Consider the following 15,270-nt stretch of genomic DNA (forward strand, 5'->3'; position numbering starts at 1 on the left):
TCCAGCAGATAATCCAGCACCATCCAGAAGTCAGAATATCTAACGCAAGCGTCCAAAAATGTTTCGGGTTGAAAAAAATAAAAGAACAACTAGAAGAAAGTATGAATAAGAAAGCGGTACCCAAAAGAATGACTAAAATAGAATATTTAGAGCATGTGTCTATGCCTTTGTGTCTGGTGGCTTTATATTGTTAGACAGAATTAGCATTGGACAGAGCAAGAAAAATAGATGTAAAATATATATAACTAGCTGGACCTGTTGCTCGGCGTTGCCCAAGGAGATATAAAAGAATGTTAAGTAAAAAAAAAATATATATATATTAAATATTCCTTTTAAGTTGCTAAGTATTGCTTTGTATTGTTAGACAGAACTAGCGTTAAAGAGAGAGCTACAAAAAGTTTATGAACTAAAAACTCTTATGCCCTCTACATGAAAATACCCCTGACAAGCCCAACAAGCAGCGAAATCCCACCCCTACACAGAGATCCCTAGATGTAGGAAGGTTTTCTGCTCTAATAGCTTCTTTCCCAGAACTGCCAGACTTTGGAATTCTCTTCCAGTTTCCTGCTTCCCCCAACTGTACTGGCATGCAGAAGTTCAAGTGTGATGTGAGCAGACATCTTGCCGCTAAACTCCCTACATAGTACTCCTGCAACTTGGGTCCCTGATAGTAGCCCCCTACATCAAAGTAACATGCCTTGTTTTGGGGTGAAAATGTAATTAAAAAAAAATGTAATAAAATATAAAAGTATATAAACATTGATTTTTAGCAAAATGACCATTTTCTTTAGCCATTTGTCTACATAATGAATCTTACTTCCCACAATTAAACAGTATGGCTACTTTGCTTAAAACTGATAATTATGACAACTTAAGATGCTTGATTGATTTTCAGCTGTTTTCAAATGTAACTTAACTGCTTATTTCTCATTAAATATTAAACTTTCTTAATGTAAATAGGACAAAATTGTTTAAGGTAAAGCAAAATAATTTGCTTTTGACTAATTTTCTTTTTAAAATAATTTGTCGTCAATAAGAGTGACCCTTTTTAAAGTATAAAACTATGCTTCAAAAATGTTTTTTGCTACTTTTTTTTATTAAAACTTTTTTATGTTTTAGATCAAATTGATGAGAATTTGAAGAAAGCATTGCAAGAAGATTTAAACAGTCTTGCGTATGGACTTATGGTACAAGCAGTGAGAGTAACAAAGCCTAAAATTCCTGAAAGTATCCGGCGTAACTACGAGGCCATGTAAGCTGACGTCTTTTCTGTTTTATCTTGTACATTTTAGCAAATGAATTCCCTTTTCTAATTTCATTAGAAAATAATCAACTTTAAATTGGTGTTTCTTTTGTTTGTTGAAACCATTGATTAATGACAAATCTATTTTCTAGTGAGAAAATAGACAGAGTAATGTCAAGTTAAAAAAAAAAAAGAAAATTTAGTTTCTTTGCAATTTTTATTTTGATTTTATTTTCTCATTTCCCTTTTTTTTTTTTTTTTTTAAATTTTTTCTATCAATTTACTTTTTTCTATTTATCTCAATTGAACTCCAATCTATGGTTTCCTCTTGCCAAACTTTCACAAAAACACTTGACTAGCTACAACCAATATATATACAATTTTTCCCACTCTTTGTCTGTGCTTAAATCTAAACACAGATTCCATAAACAAAGCTTCTTTCCCAGAACTGCCGACCTGTGAAACACTGTCCCACTGGCCTGCTTTCCAGTTGAATACAACATGGTAGCCTTCAAATCCAATGTAAACAAGTTCTTGTTGAGCCGCCCCCATAAATAATCAAATTCTACGCAATTATTAACAATTACTACACTACCACCTTACATTCATTAACCTTCATCCTTGAATGACCTTTGGCCATAATAAGTGGTGACTGCTTGTAAAAAAGAAAAAAAATTACTCTCTTCTATCACTTAACTATGATTTCCTTTAATTCTTGATTGAAAATATACTTTATTAGTTAACTTGATTTTATAACTTATTAGCGGGGGGGGGGGGGGTATAGTAGGCTTTGCCCAGGTGTAAAATATAAGCTTTAAATATGATATTTTAATTTGTCCAGATTTCAGAAATATTATTACAGTCATGATTTCAAAAGTAAGAACAAAAAGTATTTAGGTGCCATCAGCTAGAACCGAAAGCAAAACTGTAGCATTCAAAGCTGGTGATGTTACCACTGTACTAACATGACACGCATATGAACCGATTAAAAATAAGATAAATGTACAAAATGTTAAACGATTTTTAATTTTGACCCATTTTTAACCCCTTAAAAACAATTTTAACCGGCTAAAGACCCATAAAAGGACGGCCCGTAAAAAATCCAGTCATTTGAGGCCCCTAGCGCCACTCTGTGACTTTTAGTTTCAGAGGAGATAGTTTGAAAATATGGAGACACAGACAGTCATTTGTATATTAGATTTTCATTGTAGTTCCTTGCTGTCATCAAATGTGATTGTTTTATAGTTTTGTCTGTTTATATAGTTTGTATAAATCGTCAAGTCTTTTTTGCAGTGCTGGAGTTACAAAAGAAGTTTTTACACGTTTACACAACATGAACGTATTGCTTTCTGTACATGAACTAAAATGTCTGTTCTAAATTTCCACTTTTTAGGGAAGCAGAAAAGACAAAATTGCTCATATTCCAAGCTCGTCAGAAAGTCGTTGAAAAGGAAGCTGAGACCGAAAGGAAAAAAGCCATTATTGGTGAGTATTGTTCTCTCTGTCTGTCTCTCTCTCTCTCTCTCTGTCTCTCTCTCTCTATCTTTTTTTTTTAATTTTTTTCCATTCTTTTAGAAATCTGGATATTAAATATGTCAATTAAATGAATGCACAATGCGAGTTAAAATATATTGTTTAAAAATAAGTTAGACTTAGAATTGAAGATTATTTGTTTGCCAAAAGTGTGTTGGAGAAAACGTGATATAGTCACGTTTGTAAGCACACTTCTGACGTCATAAACAAAACAGATTTCTCTATAGGAATCAAGGGTTCGAAGTTTGTCAGTCAAAAGTTGATGATGATCAGATATTCAGAGCAGATCACACACAGTTGGAGAAGAGAGCCCCTTAGAAGCAAAGGGAGGAAAATAGACCATGTAAATCAAAGTTTGAATTCCTGACATCCCTGATCGGTCGATTGAAGAATAAAGGAACCATGTTTGTAACTGTTGTCTCGCGTCGTCATGATGTAATATATAAATGTCTTCTCATCAGAATTGTTATCACCATCGTCAGTTGTGTATTATATGTACCCTGTTATACATGTCCCGTTATGTACCCAATATGTACCCCTATGCAACAACTTTAGAAGAAGGATATGCAATAAAATTCTGTGTTAAACTTGGAAAAAATGCTGCAGAAATGCATGGAATTCTTCAAACTGCTTTTGGACCATCTTGTATGAATCGAGCATGTGTTTTTTTTTTTTTTGTAGTGGTAGAAGAGATTGAAGGAAGGCAGAGAGTCTGTGAGGGATAATGAAAGGCGTGGGAGGAATAAGGAAGTGAGAACACCAGAGTTGAATGACCAAATAAAGAATTTCATAGATAAGGACTGTCATGTCTATAGAGACAAGTGTACAATTTGATGTCAGTGTGGGAACTGTACACACAATTATTTGTGAGGAACTGAAGATGCGGAAGATTTGCACAAAGTTTGTCCCAAAGGTGCTCAGAGAAGATCAGAAAGAAAGACTTCATAACAGAAAGGAGATGGTCGAGCTGATTAATTCTGGTAACCTGCGATGAAAGCCGGATCTACTGCTATGACTCTGAGACCGTTCCTAGTGGAAGCATGTTGGCTCTCCCAGACCCAAGAAGGCCAGACAGAGCAAATTCACCCAGCAACTTATGATGATCCCGTTTTTTGTCAGCTCGGGCATCTTCTACATGCACTGGGCTTCCACTCAACAGACAAGAATGTTATGTTGAGGTTTTAAGTTCAGGAAGAGATTTTATCGGAAGAGGCCAACACTCTTCAAATCAGGTCAGTGGCATTTTCACCAGGACAATGCACCAGTCTACAACTCCATTCTTGTCACAGACTATTTGACCAAGATGGGCATCAAGACAGTTCCTCACCCTCCCCATAGTTCATACCTTGTTCCCTGTGACTTTTGGTTATTCCCTAAGCTTAAGGAAACCTTAGAGGATGTAGTTATGAAACAAGTGAGATGAAAGAAGTTGTGACAAGGGTCATTGACACGCTCACACAAGAAGACATCCATGGGTCTTCCAGAAGTTGTTGGAACGGTACAACAAGTGTATTGCAGCCGGAGGAGATTACTTCAAAGGGGATTAGTTTTGTGTGTGTACTATCAATAAAAGTCCCCATACGAAAAAGTCTGGAAACTTATTGAAGGCACCTCATATAATCTTTCTGTAACATAATTAGCTCCCCCCCCCCTCACCTCTCTACTGGAACCGGTGTTATTTCCATAGATTTCTTCAAACCTCTGATTTACTATTGAAGACTTGAAAAGGCATTTTTATAGCTCACTTTATTTGATGTTAGACTTCTTTTTTTTCCCCCCACTCTTTCATGTATCATGGAAGCTTCCATGTCTTCCCCCTAATAAGTACCAGTAGTGAAAATGTCTTCATTATATAGTCCTAAAATTTGCCAGGGTGTTTTCCTATTTCTTAGCTGTTCAATTTTATTTTTTTTATCCAAACAATTGTTTGCTTCTTTGCATACAAAAACTAACCCAGAAATCACTTTTATTTTTCAAATCTTAGAATATTATGTTCACATTCCATCAACACATTTTTTCCTAAAATTCAGAAAACTTGACCGAACACATTTTTCATGAAGTAATCTTGTTATAGTTCTAATTATACAATTTTTTAAATGTTCATTTCTATAAGTTGTTTTATTTTTTTATTCTTCAGAGGCCGAAAAAGCTCAGATGGTTGCTAAAATTACCTGGGAGCAAAAAATAATGGAAAAGGAATCTGAGAAAAAAATTGCTGAAATTGAAGGTGAATATGTTTGTATTTTATTTCTACAAAATATTCATGTTTCAGCTAACAAGATGACCACCTGTTTGTCCATACAAGAAGTCTTCATTCCTTCGTCTTTGAAAAAATAGCACCTTGATGGTCAGCCTCAAAATGAAGCAATATAACGTTACAATAGCAGGAAAGAAACAACTGCCTTGCATTGCCAAATTTGAAACAGACGAATAAAATAATGCAATAATGCTGCTATAATGGACAAACACAGAATGTGCACAAAACTTTTTGATATGGGTTGCTTTAATATTGTCCAGTCCTTTTTCACCTGTATTTTAGGGATTATTTCTGCGAAAACCATTTTGGCCTTGACTTATGCCCCCACTCCCCACCCATCTCGTCTTCCTGCTTTTTATTCTTCCTTTTTTACCACAGTTTTTTTGCACCTTTTTTTCTTTTCCTTTTTCTTGCCCCTTCCTCCTCCTTCTCGCCCATCCCTCCTCCTTCTGGCACCTCCCTCCTCCTTCTGGCACCTCCCTCCTCCTTCTGGCACCTCCCTCCTCCTTCTGGCACCTCCCTCCTCCTTCTGGCACCTCCCTCCTTGCCCTGTCTTCTTCTGGCACCTCCCTCCTTGCCCTGTCTTGTTCTGGCACCTCCCTCCTTGCCCTGTCTTGTTCTGGCACCTCCCTCCTTGCCCTGTCTTCTTCTGGCACCTCCCTCCTTGCCCTGTCTTGTTCTGGCACTTTGCTCCTTGCCCTGTCTTGTTCTGGCACTTTGCTCCTTGCCCTGTCTTGTTCTGGCACTTTGCTCCTTGCCCTGTCTTGTTCTGGCACTTTGCTCCTTGCCCTGTCTTGTTCTGGCACTTTGCTCCTTGCCCTGTCTTGTTTTGGCACCTTGCTCCTTGCCCTGTCTTGTTTTGGCACCTTGCTCCTTGCCCTGTCTTGTTCTGGCACCTTGCTCCTTGCCCTGTCTTGTTCTGGCACTTTGCTCCTTGCCCTGTCTTGTTCTGGCACTTTGCTCCTTGCCCTGTCTTGTTCTGGCACTTTGCTCCTTGCCCTGTCTTGTTCTGGCACTTTGCTCCTTGCCCTGTCTTGTTCTGGCACTTTGCTCCTTGCCCTGTCTTGTTCTGGCACTTTGCTCCTTGCCCTGTCTTGTTCTGGCACTTTGCTCCTTGCCCTGTCTTGTTCTGGCACTTTGCTCCTTGCCCTGTCTTGTTCTGGCACTTTGCTCCTTGCCCTGTCTTGTTCTGGCACTTTGCTCCTTGCCCTGTCTTGTTCTGGCACTTTGCTCCTTGCCCTGTCTTGTTCTGGCACTTTGCTCCTTGCCCTGTCTTGTTCTGGCACTTTGCTCCTTGCCCTGTCTTGTTCTGGCACTTTGCTCCTTGCCCTGTCTTGTTCTGGCACTTTGCTCCTTGCCCTGTCTTGTTCTGGCACTTTGCTCCTTGCCCTGTCTTGTTCTGGCACTTTGCTCCTTGCCCTGTCTTGTTCTGGCACTTTGCTCCTTGCCCTGTCTTGTTCTGGCACTTTGCTCCTTGCCCTGTCTTGTTCTGGCACTTTGCTCCTTGCCCTGTCTTGTTCTGGCACTTTGCTCCTTGCCCTGTCTTGTTCTGGCACTTTGCTCCTTGCCCTGTCTTGTTCTGGCACTTTGCTCCTTGCCCTGTCTTGTTCTGGCACTTTGCTCCTTGCCCTGTCTTGTTCTGGCACTTTGCTCCTTGCCCTGTCTTGTTCTGGCACTTTGCTCCTTGCCCTGTCTTGTTCTGGCACTTTGCTCCTTGCCCTGTCTTGTTCTGGCACTTTGCTCCTTGCCCTGTCTTGTTCTGGCACTTTGCTCCTTGCCCTGTCTTGTTCTGGCACTTTGCTCCTTGCCCTGTCTTGTTCTGGCACTTTGCTCCTTGCCCTGTCTTGTTCTGGCACTTTGCTCCTTGCCCTGTCTTGTTCTGGCACTTTGCTCCTTGCCCTGTCTTGTTCTGGCACTTTGCTCCTTGCCCTGTCTTGTTCTGGCACTTTGCTCCTTGCCCTGTCTTGTTCTGGCACTTTGCTCCTTGCCCTGTCTTGTTCTGGCACTTTGCTCCTTGCCCTGTCTTGTTCTGGCACTTTGCTCCTTGCCCTGTCTTGTTCTGGCACTTTGCTCCTTGCCCTGTCTTGTTCTGGCACTTTGCTCCTTGCCCTGTCTTGTTCTGGCACTTTGCTCCTTGCCCTGTCTTGTTCTGGCACTTTGCTCCTTGCCCTGTCTTGTTCTGGCACTTTGCTCCTTGCCCTGTCTTGTTCTGGCACTTTGCTCCTTGCCCTGTCTTGTTCTGGCACTTTGCTCCTTGCCCTGTCTTGTTCTGGCACTTTGCTCCTTGCCCTGTCTTGTTCTGGCACTTTGCTCCTTGCCCTGTCTTGTTCTGGCACTTTGCTCCTTGCCCTGTCTTGTTCTGGCACTTTGCTCCTTGCCCTGTCTTGTTCTGGCACTTTGCTCCTTGCCCTGTCTTGTTCTGGCACTTTGCTCCTTGCCCTGTCTTGTTCTGGCACTTTGCTCCTTGCCCTGTCTTGTTCTGGCACTTTGCTCCTTGCCCTGTCTTGTTCTGGCACTTTGCTCCTTGCCCTGTCTTGTTCTGGCACTTTGCTCCTTGCCCTGTCTTGTTCTGGCACTTTGCTCCTTGCCCTGTCTTGTTCTGGCACTTTGCTCCTTGCCCTGTCTTGTTCTGGCACTTTGCTCCTTGCCCTGTCTTGTTCTGGCACCTTGCTCCTTGCCCTGTCTTGTTCTGGCACCTTGCTCCTTGCCCTGTCTTGTTCTGGCACCTTGCTCCTTGCCCTGTCTTGTTCTGGCACCTTGCTCCTTGCCCTGTCTTGTTCTGGCACCTTGCTCCTTGCCCTGTCTTGTTCTGGCACCTTGCTCCTTGCCCTGTCTTGTTCTGGCACCTTGCTCCTTGCCCTGTCTTGTTCTGGCACCTTGCTCCTTGCCCTGTCTCCTTCCCCTTCTGTACCTTTTTCTCACCTCCCCCTACATACTTTAATTCTCTTCTCTACCCAACCATTCTTTTCCTCCTTTCCCGTTTTTCATTCAATTATACTAAAGCAAGATTGTTTGGTAATCCTGTTTTTTATTTTGTTAAGAATATTATACACATATTCTAATTTTTTTCAATTTTAGAAGCTTCATTTGAACAAATTAAATGAAATAGCAAAAATAATCCTCTTAAAATACATGTAAATGTTTTTGCTGTAATTTTTTAAATGCTATAAATCCTTTGCTTGTATAAATTTTGCAATAATACCATTTTCTTTACCTAAACTTCACCAGGGTCCTTCCGACTCTGGAGATGCAAGGTTAGTAACTGACATAGACGTGTGACATCTGTTGGCCGAGAGCGACAGGAAAAGACATGAATACTATGTGTTCAACATGAAGTTTTGTTAAACACCTTGGAATATGAGAAGACTTTTGAACAAGTCTGGAAGTACCTGTAAATAAATGTCTGTTTCAACTTTTTACAAAAAAAAAAAAAAAAAAAGTTGAGTCAAATTCTTTTCCTTGTGACGATGTCTACATGTTAACACGTGTGTAATGTTACAAACAGGATGACGTCTGAGATGTGAAAAGTGTTCTGAATAATACAAATTATTGATCCGCATCTTAAAAATTCTGAAACACAGCCTCATTTTGTTGTTTTGTTGTTCTTTCAGCTCAAACTCATATGAATAAAGAAAAAAGCATTGCAGATGCAGAATTTTATAAAGCCGAAAAAGAAGCGCAATCAAATAAAGTTTGTATTTTTAAATCTTTTGTTCTTTTTCCAAAAAGTTTTTGCGTAGCTGGTTTTGTTTTTCTATGACTAACAAGCTCAGAATGCCTCATAGTGGCTTTATCGTATGCATCCTGTCTCGCACACTTGTATGCGATTTATCAAACTGAAGTGCTATAAGCTAGCATGTTAATCTACACAAGAATAGCATTCGGCCATTCCTGATAAATAATTCTGAACTTAGCAAACTTCATGAATCAAATTCTGTAAATTAAAGCTGGGAGATTTGGAATCTTAATCGTCAGAACTGGACATTATCTCCTCCCATTTTACAACCCTGCCACCTATACTGAAAAAAAACTTCAGATAAGGGGCCACAAAATTATTCACTCTGCTGAATTGCGAGAAATGGATGTCAATGAAGCAAACAGACATGATGTCATATGTTCTGCTATATGGCATATCACGTTGATACATCAGTTATTATTAGCTCGCTGAAGTTAAGCAATATTGAGCCTGGTCAGTGCCAGATAAGTGATCAGTTGGAAATACTAGACTCTGTATGTAGGAAGACATCAAAATCTCCCTGCAAGAAATGCAAAAACCTAACTTGTCCTCTCTTGACACGGATATGCAAGTGACTGGGGACTGTTTGTGAATTTGATATTCCCTCAAGAATTATTCCTTCGGAGAAAACTGGTTCAACTTGCCTAGTGTGAATCCCGCTTCATTGTTGACTCTCCATTCTCCGATTCCAGAAGGAGACAAGTCATGATAGAAGTGTTAATAAGACGGCAAGCATTTCAAATGGTCTAACAAAATGTTAATAATTATGCTATGCGCTTAAAACCATTATCCTTTTTCCCCCTCTCCGTTTTAAACTTTCAGTATCTGGCGGAATAAATCTTTTCTTGTTTTAAGAACATGTTTCAATCAAATGAAAACTTATATGAAGAAAGTTCAACGCCAGCTAGCAATGAATTTTAAAGTTGAATCAAATAATTAAACGATGAAAAATTTGTCTTGATAACACCCCAAACACATTAAAAAAAATGGGGCCACCTATAAGCCATTAGTGGTGGCATATGATGCCTTAGGATAAAATGCTGGTGGCTGAGCAGTCCATGGCCTGCTTGTATAAATGGTCATGTGACTTGCAGCATTTTACTTTGGCCTTTACTCCGTCTAGACAGAAGGTATTTGAGGTCCAATTCAATCAACTAGCTGGTCATTTAATGACCTAGTATCTATAAGTTCATCCCCAACTCTGTTATTCAATCTTGTTCTGAAATCAAAACTTTATTTCTCCTTTTTTTATTTTTATTTTTTTCCAAGCTAGATACTAAATGGCGTCTGAGGGTCAGTCGTGTTGAACAAAGACGATTACCAATGCTGAGCAGTAATGTCTTTTAAGAGCAATGTTTTTTAGGGATGTAAAATAATTATCTTAACTATTCCATTTAATAATTTTATTTGGAATTAAATAACACATAGATGGTTGATAAATCAAGCCGGACTCTGTTCCATATCACACCTCCAGGGAGGGTGCGGAGGGCATAAGTGCCTGTTTACGGACTTCCATGCCTTCACAGATCTCAACATCTGTCCCACTCACCACCACTAACTATATTTCTTGCGATACCACAAACAAGCTGATTTTTAGGATCAGGCGTTTCTTGGAGAACATCTTAAAGGTCACATGCTAAGTAAGCAGTATTCAACAACAGATCCTCTAAAAGATGCACTTTACGTCAATTATTGGCCAAGATATGAATTTTTTTTTTTTCTCTAAAAGTATTAAATTTGTTTCTAACCCTGCCCTTGTTTATATGATCTTTAAGAAAGATGTAGAACTTCTTTTTTTTTTGGGGGGGGGGTATCTATCTAGAATGCATTAAAATAAAAATAAATAAAAAATTATAACTTCAATTTACCCAATTTGGAAACTTAAACTCTTTTCAAGAATTCATTTAATAAAATGACTTATTTTTCTTTTTAGCTTAAATTAACCAAAGACTACTTGGAATTGGTTAAATATCAGTCATTGTCCAAAAATAGCAAGATCTATTTCGGAAACAGCATTCCAGGAATCTTCAATGAGTTTCCACCCAGCCACTACAATGCAAAGCTTGAGAAGTCTTGAAATGGTAAAAATTTATTTTTTAACAATTTTTCATTTAAGTTTTTTTTTTTCTTTTAAGATAAAAATATGAATGAACATTTATTGATCAAAAAAAAAAAAAAAGTCGAAATCAAATTTCTCAGTCATAAGATAATACAAATTCTTGGTATTTCTTCATTATTTTAGTGAAATTCAACAGCTGAAAAATTGAGTTTTTCATTAAAAAACAATAACTACTATTTTTTTTTTTAATTTATTTATTTATTGTCAATTTCAGCAATAAGTAATGTTATCTACCTAACAGTCATGCTTTAATTAGTGTAATATTTTGGGAATATTACAGAAAACATTTCATTATTTATACAAAAGTTATTTCCGCCATTGAAAAGTTTTTGACAGTTTTCAAAAGTGAATTACCTCCCCTGCTAATATTTAAACCTAAAATTGCTAATATCTTCAAAAACTATTAAAAATATTAATTTTCTATCTTTTATAGTTTTTTGTTTTTGTTTTTTTTTGTTTTTTTTTTTTTGCAATTTTTGGATATGTTCATTACTGTCACATGACAATTCAGTAGATATCATTGGGTTTTACTTGAAATTTAATATTTCAATTTTTGAATTTTGTGACAATGATGAAGAATAACCAAACTCTTTTTGTATTATTTGGACTATTGTTTTCATGCAAGTTGACAAAGAATTGAGCGATATAATGTTAAACCTTATTTAAGTACATAATTTTGAACTTGATAACCTTCTAGTTGAACATGGAATTCTGTCTCAATTCAAACAAAAATTGCAAGTAATAGGTAAAAATGTGTGTATTATCACAATCCTCATGGTGAGAATGTTTGAAAAAAAAAAAAAAAAAAAATCACTGAATATCATACGAATTTTGTTTTTCTAGTGACACCATGCCATGAGGAAGGAAAAGCAAAAGCATAAACTGTTTCTATGCTTGAAGATGACGTTATATTGTCAAAACTTTTTATATCTAAAATTGAAGTTTCGACAATATGGAGTCATCTTCATTTTTCATCTTTCTCATAAACAAAAATTCTTTGTTGTATTGGCTTCTTAAACTTCAAGTCAAATTTACATAAAAACAAAAAAATCTTTTTTATATATATATATATATATATATATATATAGTCTTTGAAGTTGGCCGGGGGGGGGGGATAATATGCTGGAGATATGAGAGAAAAGCAAGAAAGAAGAAATAAAAAAAAAAATTTCTAATCTTTAAATAAAATTTAAAAGTTCAGAAAATTTTTATTTAATTTTAGAGCATTTAAATTTTTTTTTTTTTTTTACAAAGTTTCCATCCCAAATCTTTTTAATTCTAATCTTAATGCTTTTAAAGTCAATGTTGTCTTTTTACCCTTACTTTTTGTATAATGCTGGCTTTTTTTTCTTCTCCTCTGACGAAACATTTAGCTTCGAAATGCCTTGGCTTAAACATATTTAGCTGGTTTTCACCCAGAAAAATGGGTTACTAAGGGGTCACAATTGAAAAATTGATACGTGGGGGGGGGGGGGGGGGGCGATTTTTTTTTTTTTTTTTTTTTTTTTTGCTAACTGTTCCACAAATGCACATGCGTGAATGGTTCACACAACAGGTTCATTATGTTACAAATTTGTAAGCTTGAAAACACCTTTTAAAGCTAATGTTAAGCTGGCCGAATGGTTATCGTACTTGACTCACTGTCTTTAGGTTTTGGTTTCAATATCAGCCAGAGTGGGTGTGTGTGTATATATATATATATATATATATATATATATAATATATATATATATAGTCATGTGTAATTTATGACAGGGCAACGCCGGACGGCCTGCTAGTATAATATATAATATTAGGTTTAAGGCTTCCAGAACTCCTAAAATTGGGCTAATATTATAAAAGATAACGATGTTGGTTAAAAAGTCGGTTCTAGTTTTGGAGATGTAAGGTTCAACTCTTACTACAAATGATATGAACTATGAATAACAAAAAATAAAAAATAAATTTAACATTTTTACTTGATCAAGCCTAACAGAATGAAAACAATGAAATAAAGGATAAAGTTAAAAAAATTTTGCAGGTGTGTAGCGTTACTACCTCATCCCATGCCGGTATGTAATGTTGCCACCCAACTAGTAGCAGAATTTTGCTCTTTCACTCAAGAGGTACTTAGGTGCCAGAGGATTTTCTACTGTAATAGCATCTTTCCTTAAATCGCTTGCTTTTGGAATTCCCTCCTTGCTCCCTTTTTTCCTGGCAGTATCACATATAAATTTAAATGTAATGTGGACAAATATCTTTTTGTCTTACTCCCCCACTTAGGCTTCCCTCATGTAAATAAAATCCCTAATGCAGTAGCTGCATATGTTTCAATGGTGATGTGCCTTATTTTGGGCGATCACTGTATAAAAAAATGTGTGTATTCACTGTATAAAAAAATGTGTGTATTCACTGTATAAAAAAATGTGTGTATTCACTGTATAAAAAAAAAGTGTGTATATTCACTCTATAAAAAAGTGTGTGTGTTCAATGTATAAAAAAATATTCTAAACAAGCAGATTTATTGATTGCATCTTAATTTTGATTTATTTAACGTTTTCTTGTTTGAAATTTATTTTATTTTAATTTTGTTTATGCTTTTGGTATTTATATTTATTTATTTTTTTTTTTTTTTCTAATAATATTTAACCATTTTTTTAATTATTATTTATTTTATTTTTTAATTCCAGGACCTTTTGGGATGGATAGCACCATGCCGCATTTCCAAACCCTTTTGAAAAAAAAAATTCTGATCTCCAAAAGCTTTCTACATCTTGACTCCTGAGTTTTCATGAAACAATCTGAAAGCAAACTTTAATTTTTTTACTAAAAAATTAAAATAATAAAAAAAAAAAAGAAAAATTAACAAATGGAGCAAAAACATTTTTGCTCTTCCACATTTCTTCCTCCTTCTCCTCTCCTTTCTTTTTAATATATAAATATTTTTTTTTTTTAATTTTTTTTTGTTTTTTTTTGGTTGGGCGAATATGTTTATCTGCATATATGTATGCTTTATTATATGTGCAGAAACGGGAGATAAAAATGATTCAACAGTATGATTTCAATAATGACAGGACAGTCTTCTTGTATAAATTGGTCTTTATTCCATATATGTAACGTATGATATAGCCCTTTTTCAGATTTGTAAAAGTACTTAAAAATAATTATGGTAAAATTCTTGGCTTTTTATCTAGCAGTGTAGTATAGTTATAGTATCTGTTCCTGTACTAGTCTTCAGGGTTTTTTTTTTTTTCTGTCCACAGTCTGAAGGAAGAGTCTTTCTATATTGGGACAATTTTAATTTTTTGTTTCAGTCCAATATGCCCCTTTCTGAAAAACTGTTTTGTTTTTTTTGTTTTTTATCCCTTCACGTTAAAAAAAAATGATCTTGTGTCTAATTCTGGCCTTGTAAGGAGGTAAGTAAATAAGAATTATATTTACATTGGAGAGACCCAGAGGGAGAGAAAAAAAGGTTAACTTCTTCATTTCTATCTTTGCTTCCAAATTCACAAGTTTCTCTTTTCTTCCTCCTTGACTTTTACATATCTGAACTGGCTTATATGAAATTAAATAAAAATCTTTCTCACATAAGAGGATTTTGGGATGAGGGTGTGGGGATATATATATATATATATATATATATATAATGCATTTCATAGAAAAAAAAATTGTTTGCAGTCTTCACAATCACAGTGCTCAATATTAAAGTGACAAAGCCTTATAATAATGATATACAGGTGTTATTATTTGGATTATTTTGTTTACTGTTCTCATCTTGGATGCTGTTTTTGCAACACTTTTGCTACTGTAACCTGATTTTCTTGTGTGTCTTGTCGAACTTGGAAATCTATATGAAACCTTTCCTTTGATCCACACAGCTTGCTTGCTCTTCTTGTTCCATCAGCCATGCGTAGAAGGTGTTGGGAGAATAAGATCCAATGATGAGAACACTAGTCTGAATAATAAAAATTATCAATCCTCATCTCAAAAATTCCGAAACGTAAGTTTTACTTACGATAGGAGACAGCTGCCATTTCATCTTTACACAAAACTCCAAAATTTAATACTAATTGTAAATTTGTCAAGTTAAAAACATTTGTTTTTCAATCAAATTTGTTTGTGATGAGTTTTTTGTTTTAACAACCAACATTGATTTTTCTTTCTTTTTAAAGATGAAGAGTAAAAAAAATTGTTCTCTCTTTTTTTTTTTTTAATTTTTTTTTTTTATTTAAAAAAAACTTTTTTGTAAAATAAATCTTATGGAATTAAAATAATATATAAATATTATACATATATATTTATATAATGTGTGTATGTGTAATCAATAAAAAAAAAAAAAAAAAATCTTGGAGATGCCCTGAGATTTGGTGATTAATGATTAACTGGTTTTTAATTTGAAATCC

At 35.9% G+C, this 15,270-nt stretch overlaps 1 protein-coding gene across 1 annotated transcript in view; it reads left to right on the top strand.

The window, feature by feature from the left end:
• LOC145297711 (erlin-2-like) overlaps positions 1 to 13,823 on the top strand; it is a 52,699-nt gene extending 38,876 nt beyond the window's left edge. The window contains exons 8-13 of the mRNA XM_080143916.1: positions 1,120 to 1,252; positions 2,637 to 2,728; positions 4,914 to 5,003; positions 8,645 to 8,724; positions 10,703 to 10,850; positions 13,558 to 13,823. Coding sequence (XP_080000042.1) covers positions 1,120 to 1,252; positions 2,637 to 2,728; positions 4,914 to 5,003; positions 8,645 to 8,724; positions 10,703 to 10,846 — 539 coding nt within the window. The 3' untranslated portion in view covers positions 10,847 to 10,850; positions 13,558 to 13,823. The remainder of the gene's footprint in view (positions 1 to 1,119; positions 1,253 to 2,636; positions 2,729 to 4,913; positions 5,004 to 8,644; positions 8,725 to 10,702; positions 10,851 to 13,557) is intronic.
• Positions 13,824 to 15,270: the final 1,447 nt, after the last annotated feature.

The sequence above is a fragment of the Euprymna scolopes genome, chromosome 18 (genome assembly GCF_053919585.1).
Source record: "Euprymna scolopes isolate OS-2025 chromosome 18, ASM5391958v1, whole genome shotgun sequence".
In the NCBI taxonomy this organism is placed as follows: Eukaryota; Metazoa; Mollusca; class Cephalopoda; order Sepiida; family Sepiolidae; genus Euprymna; species Euprymna scolopes.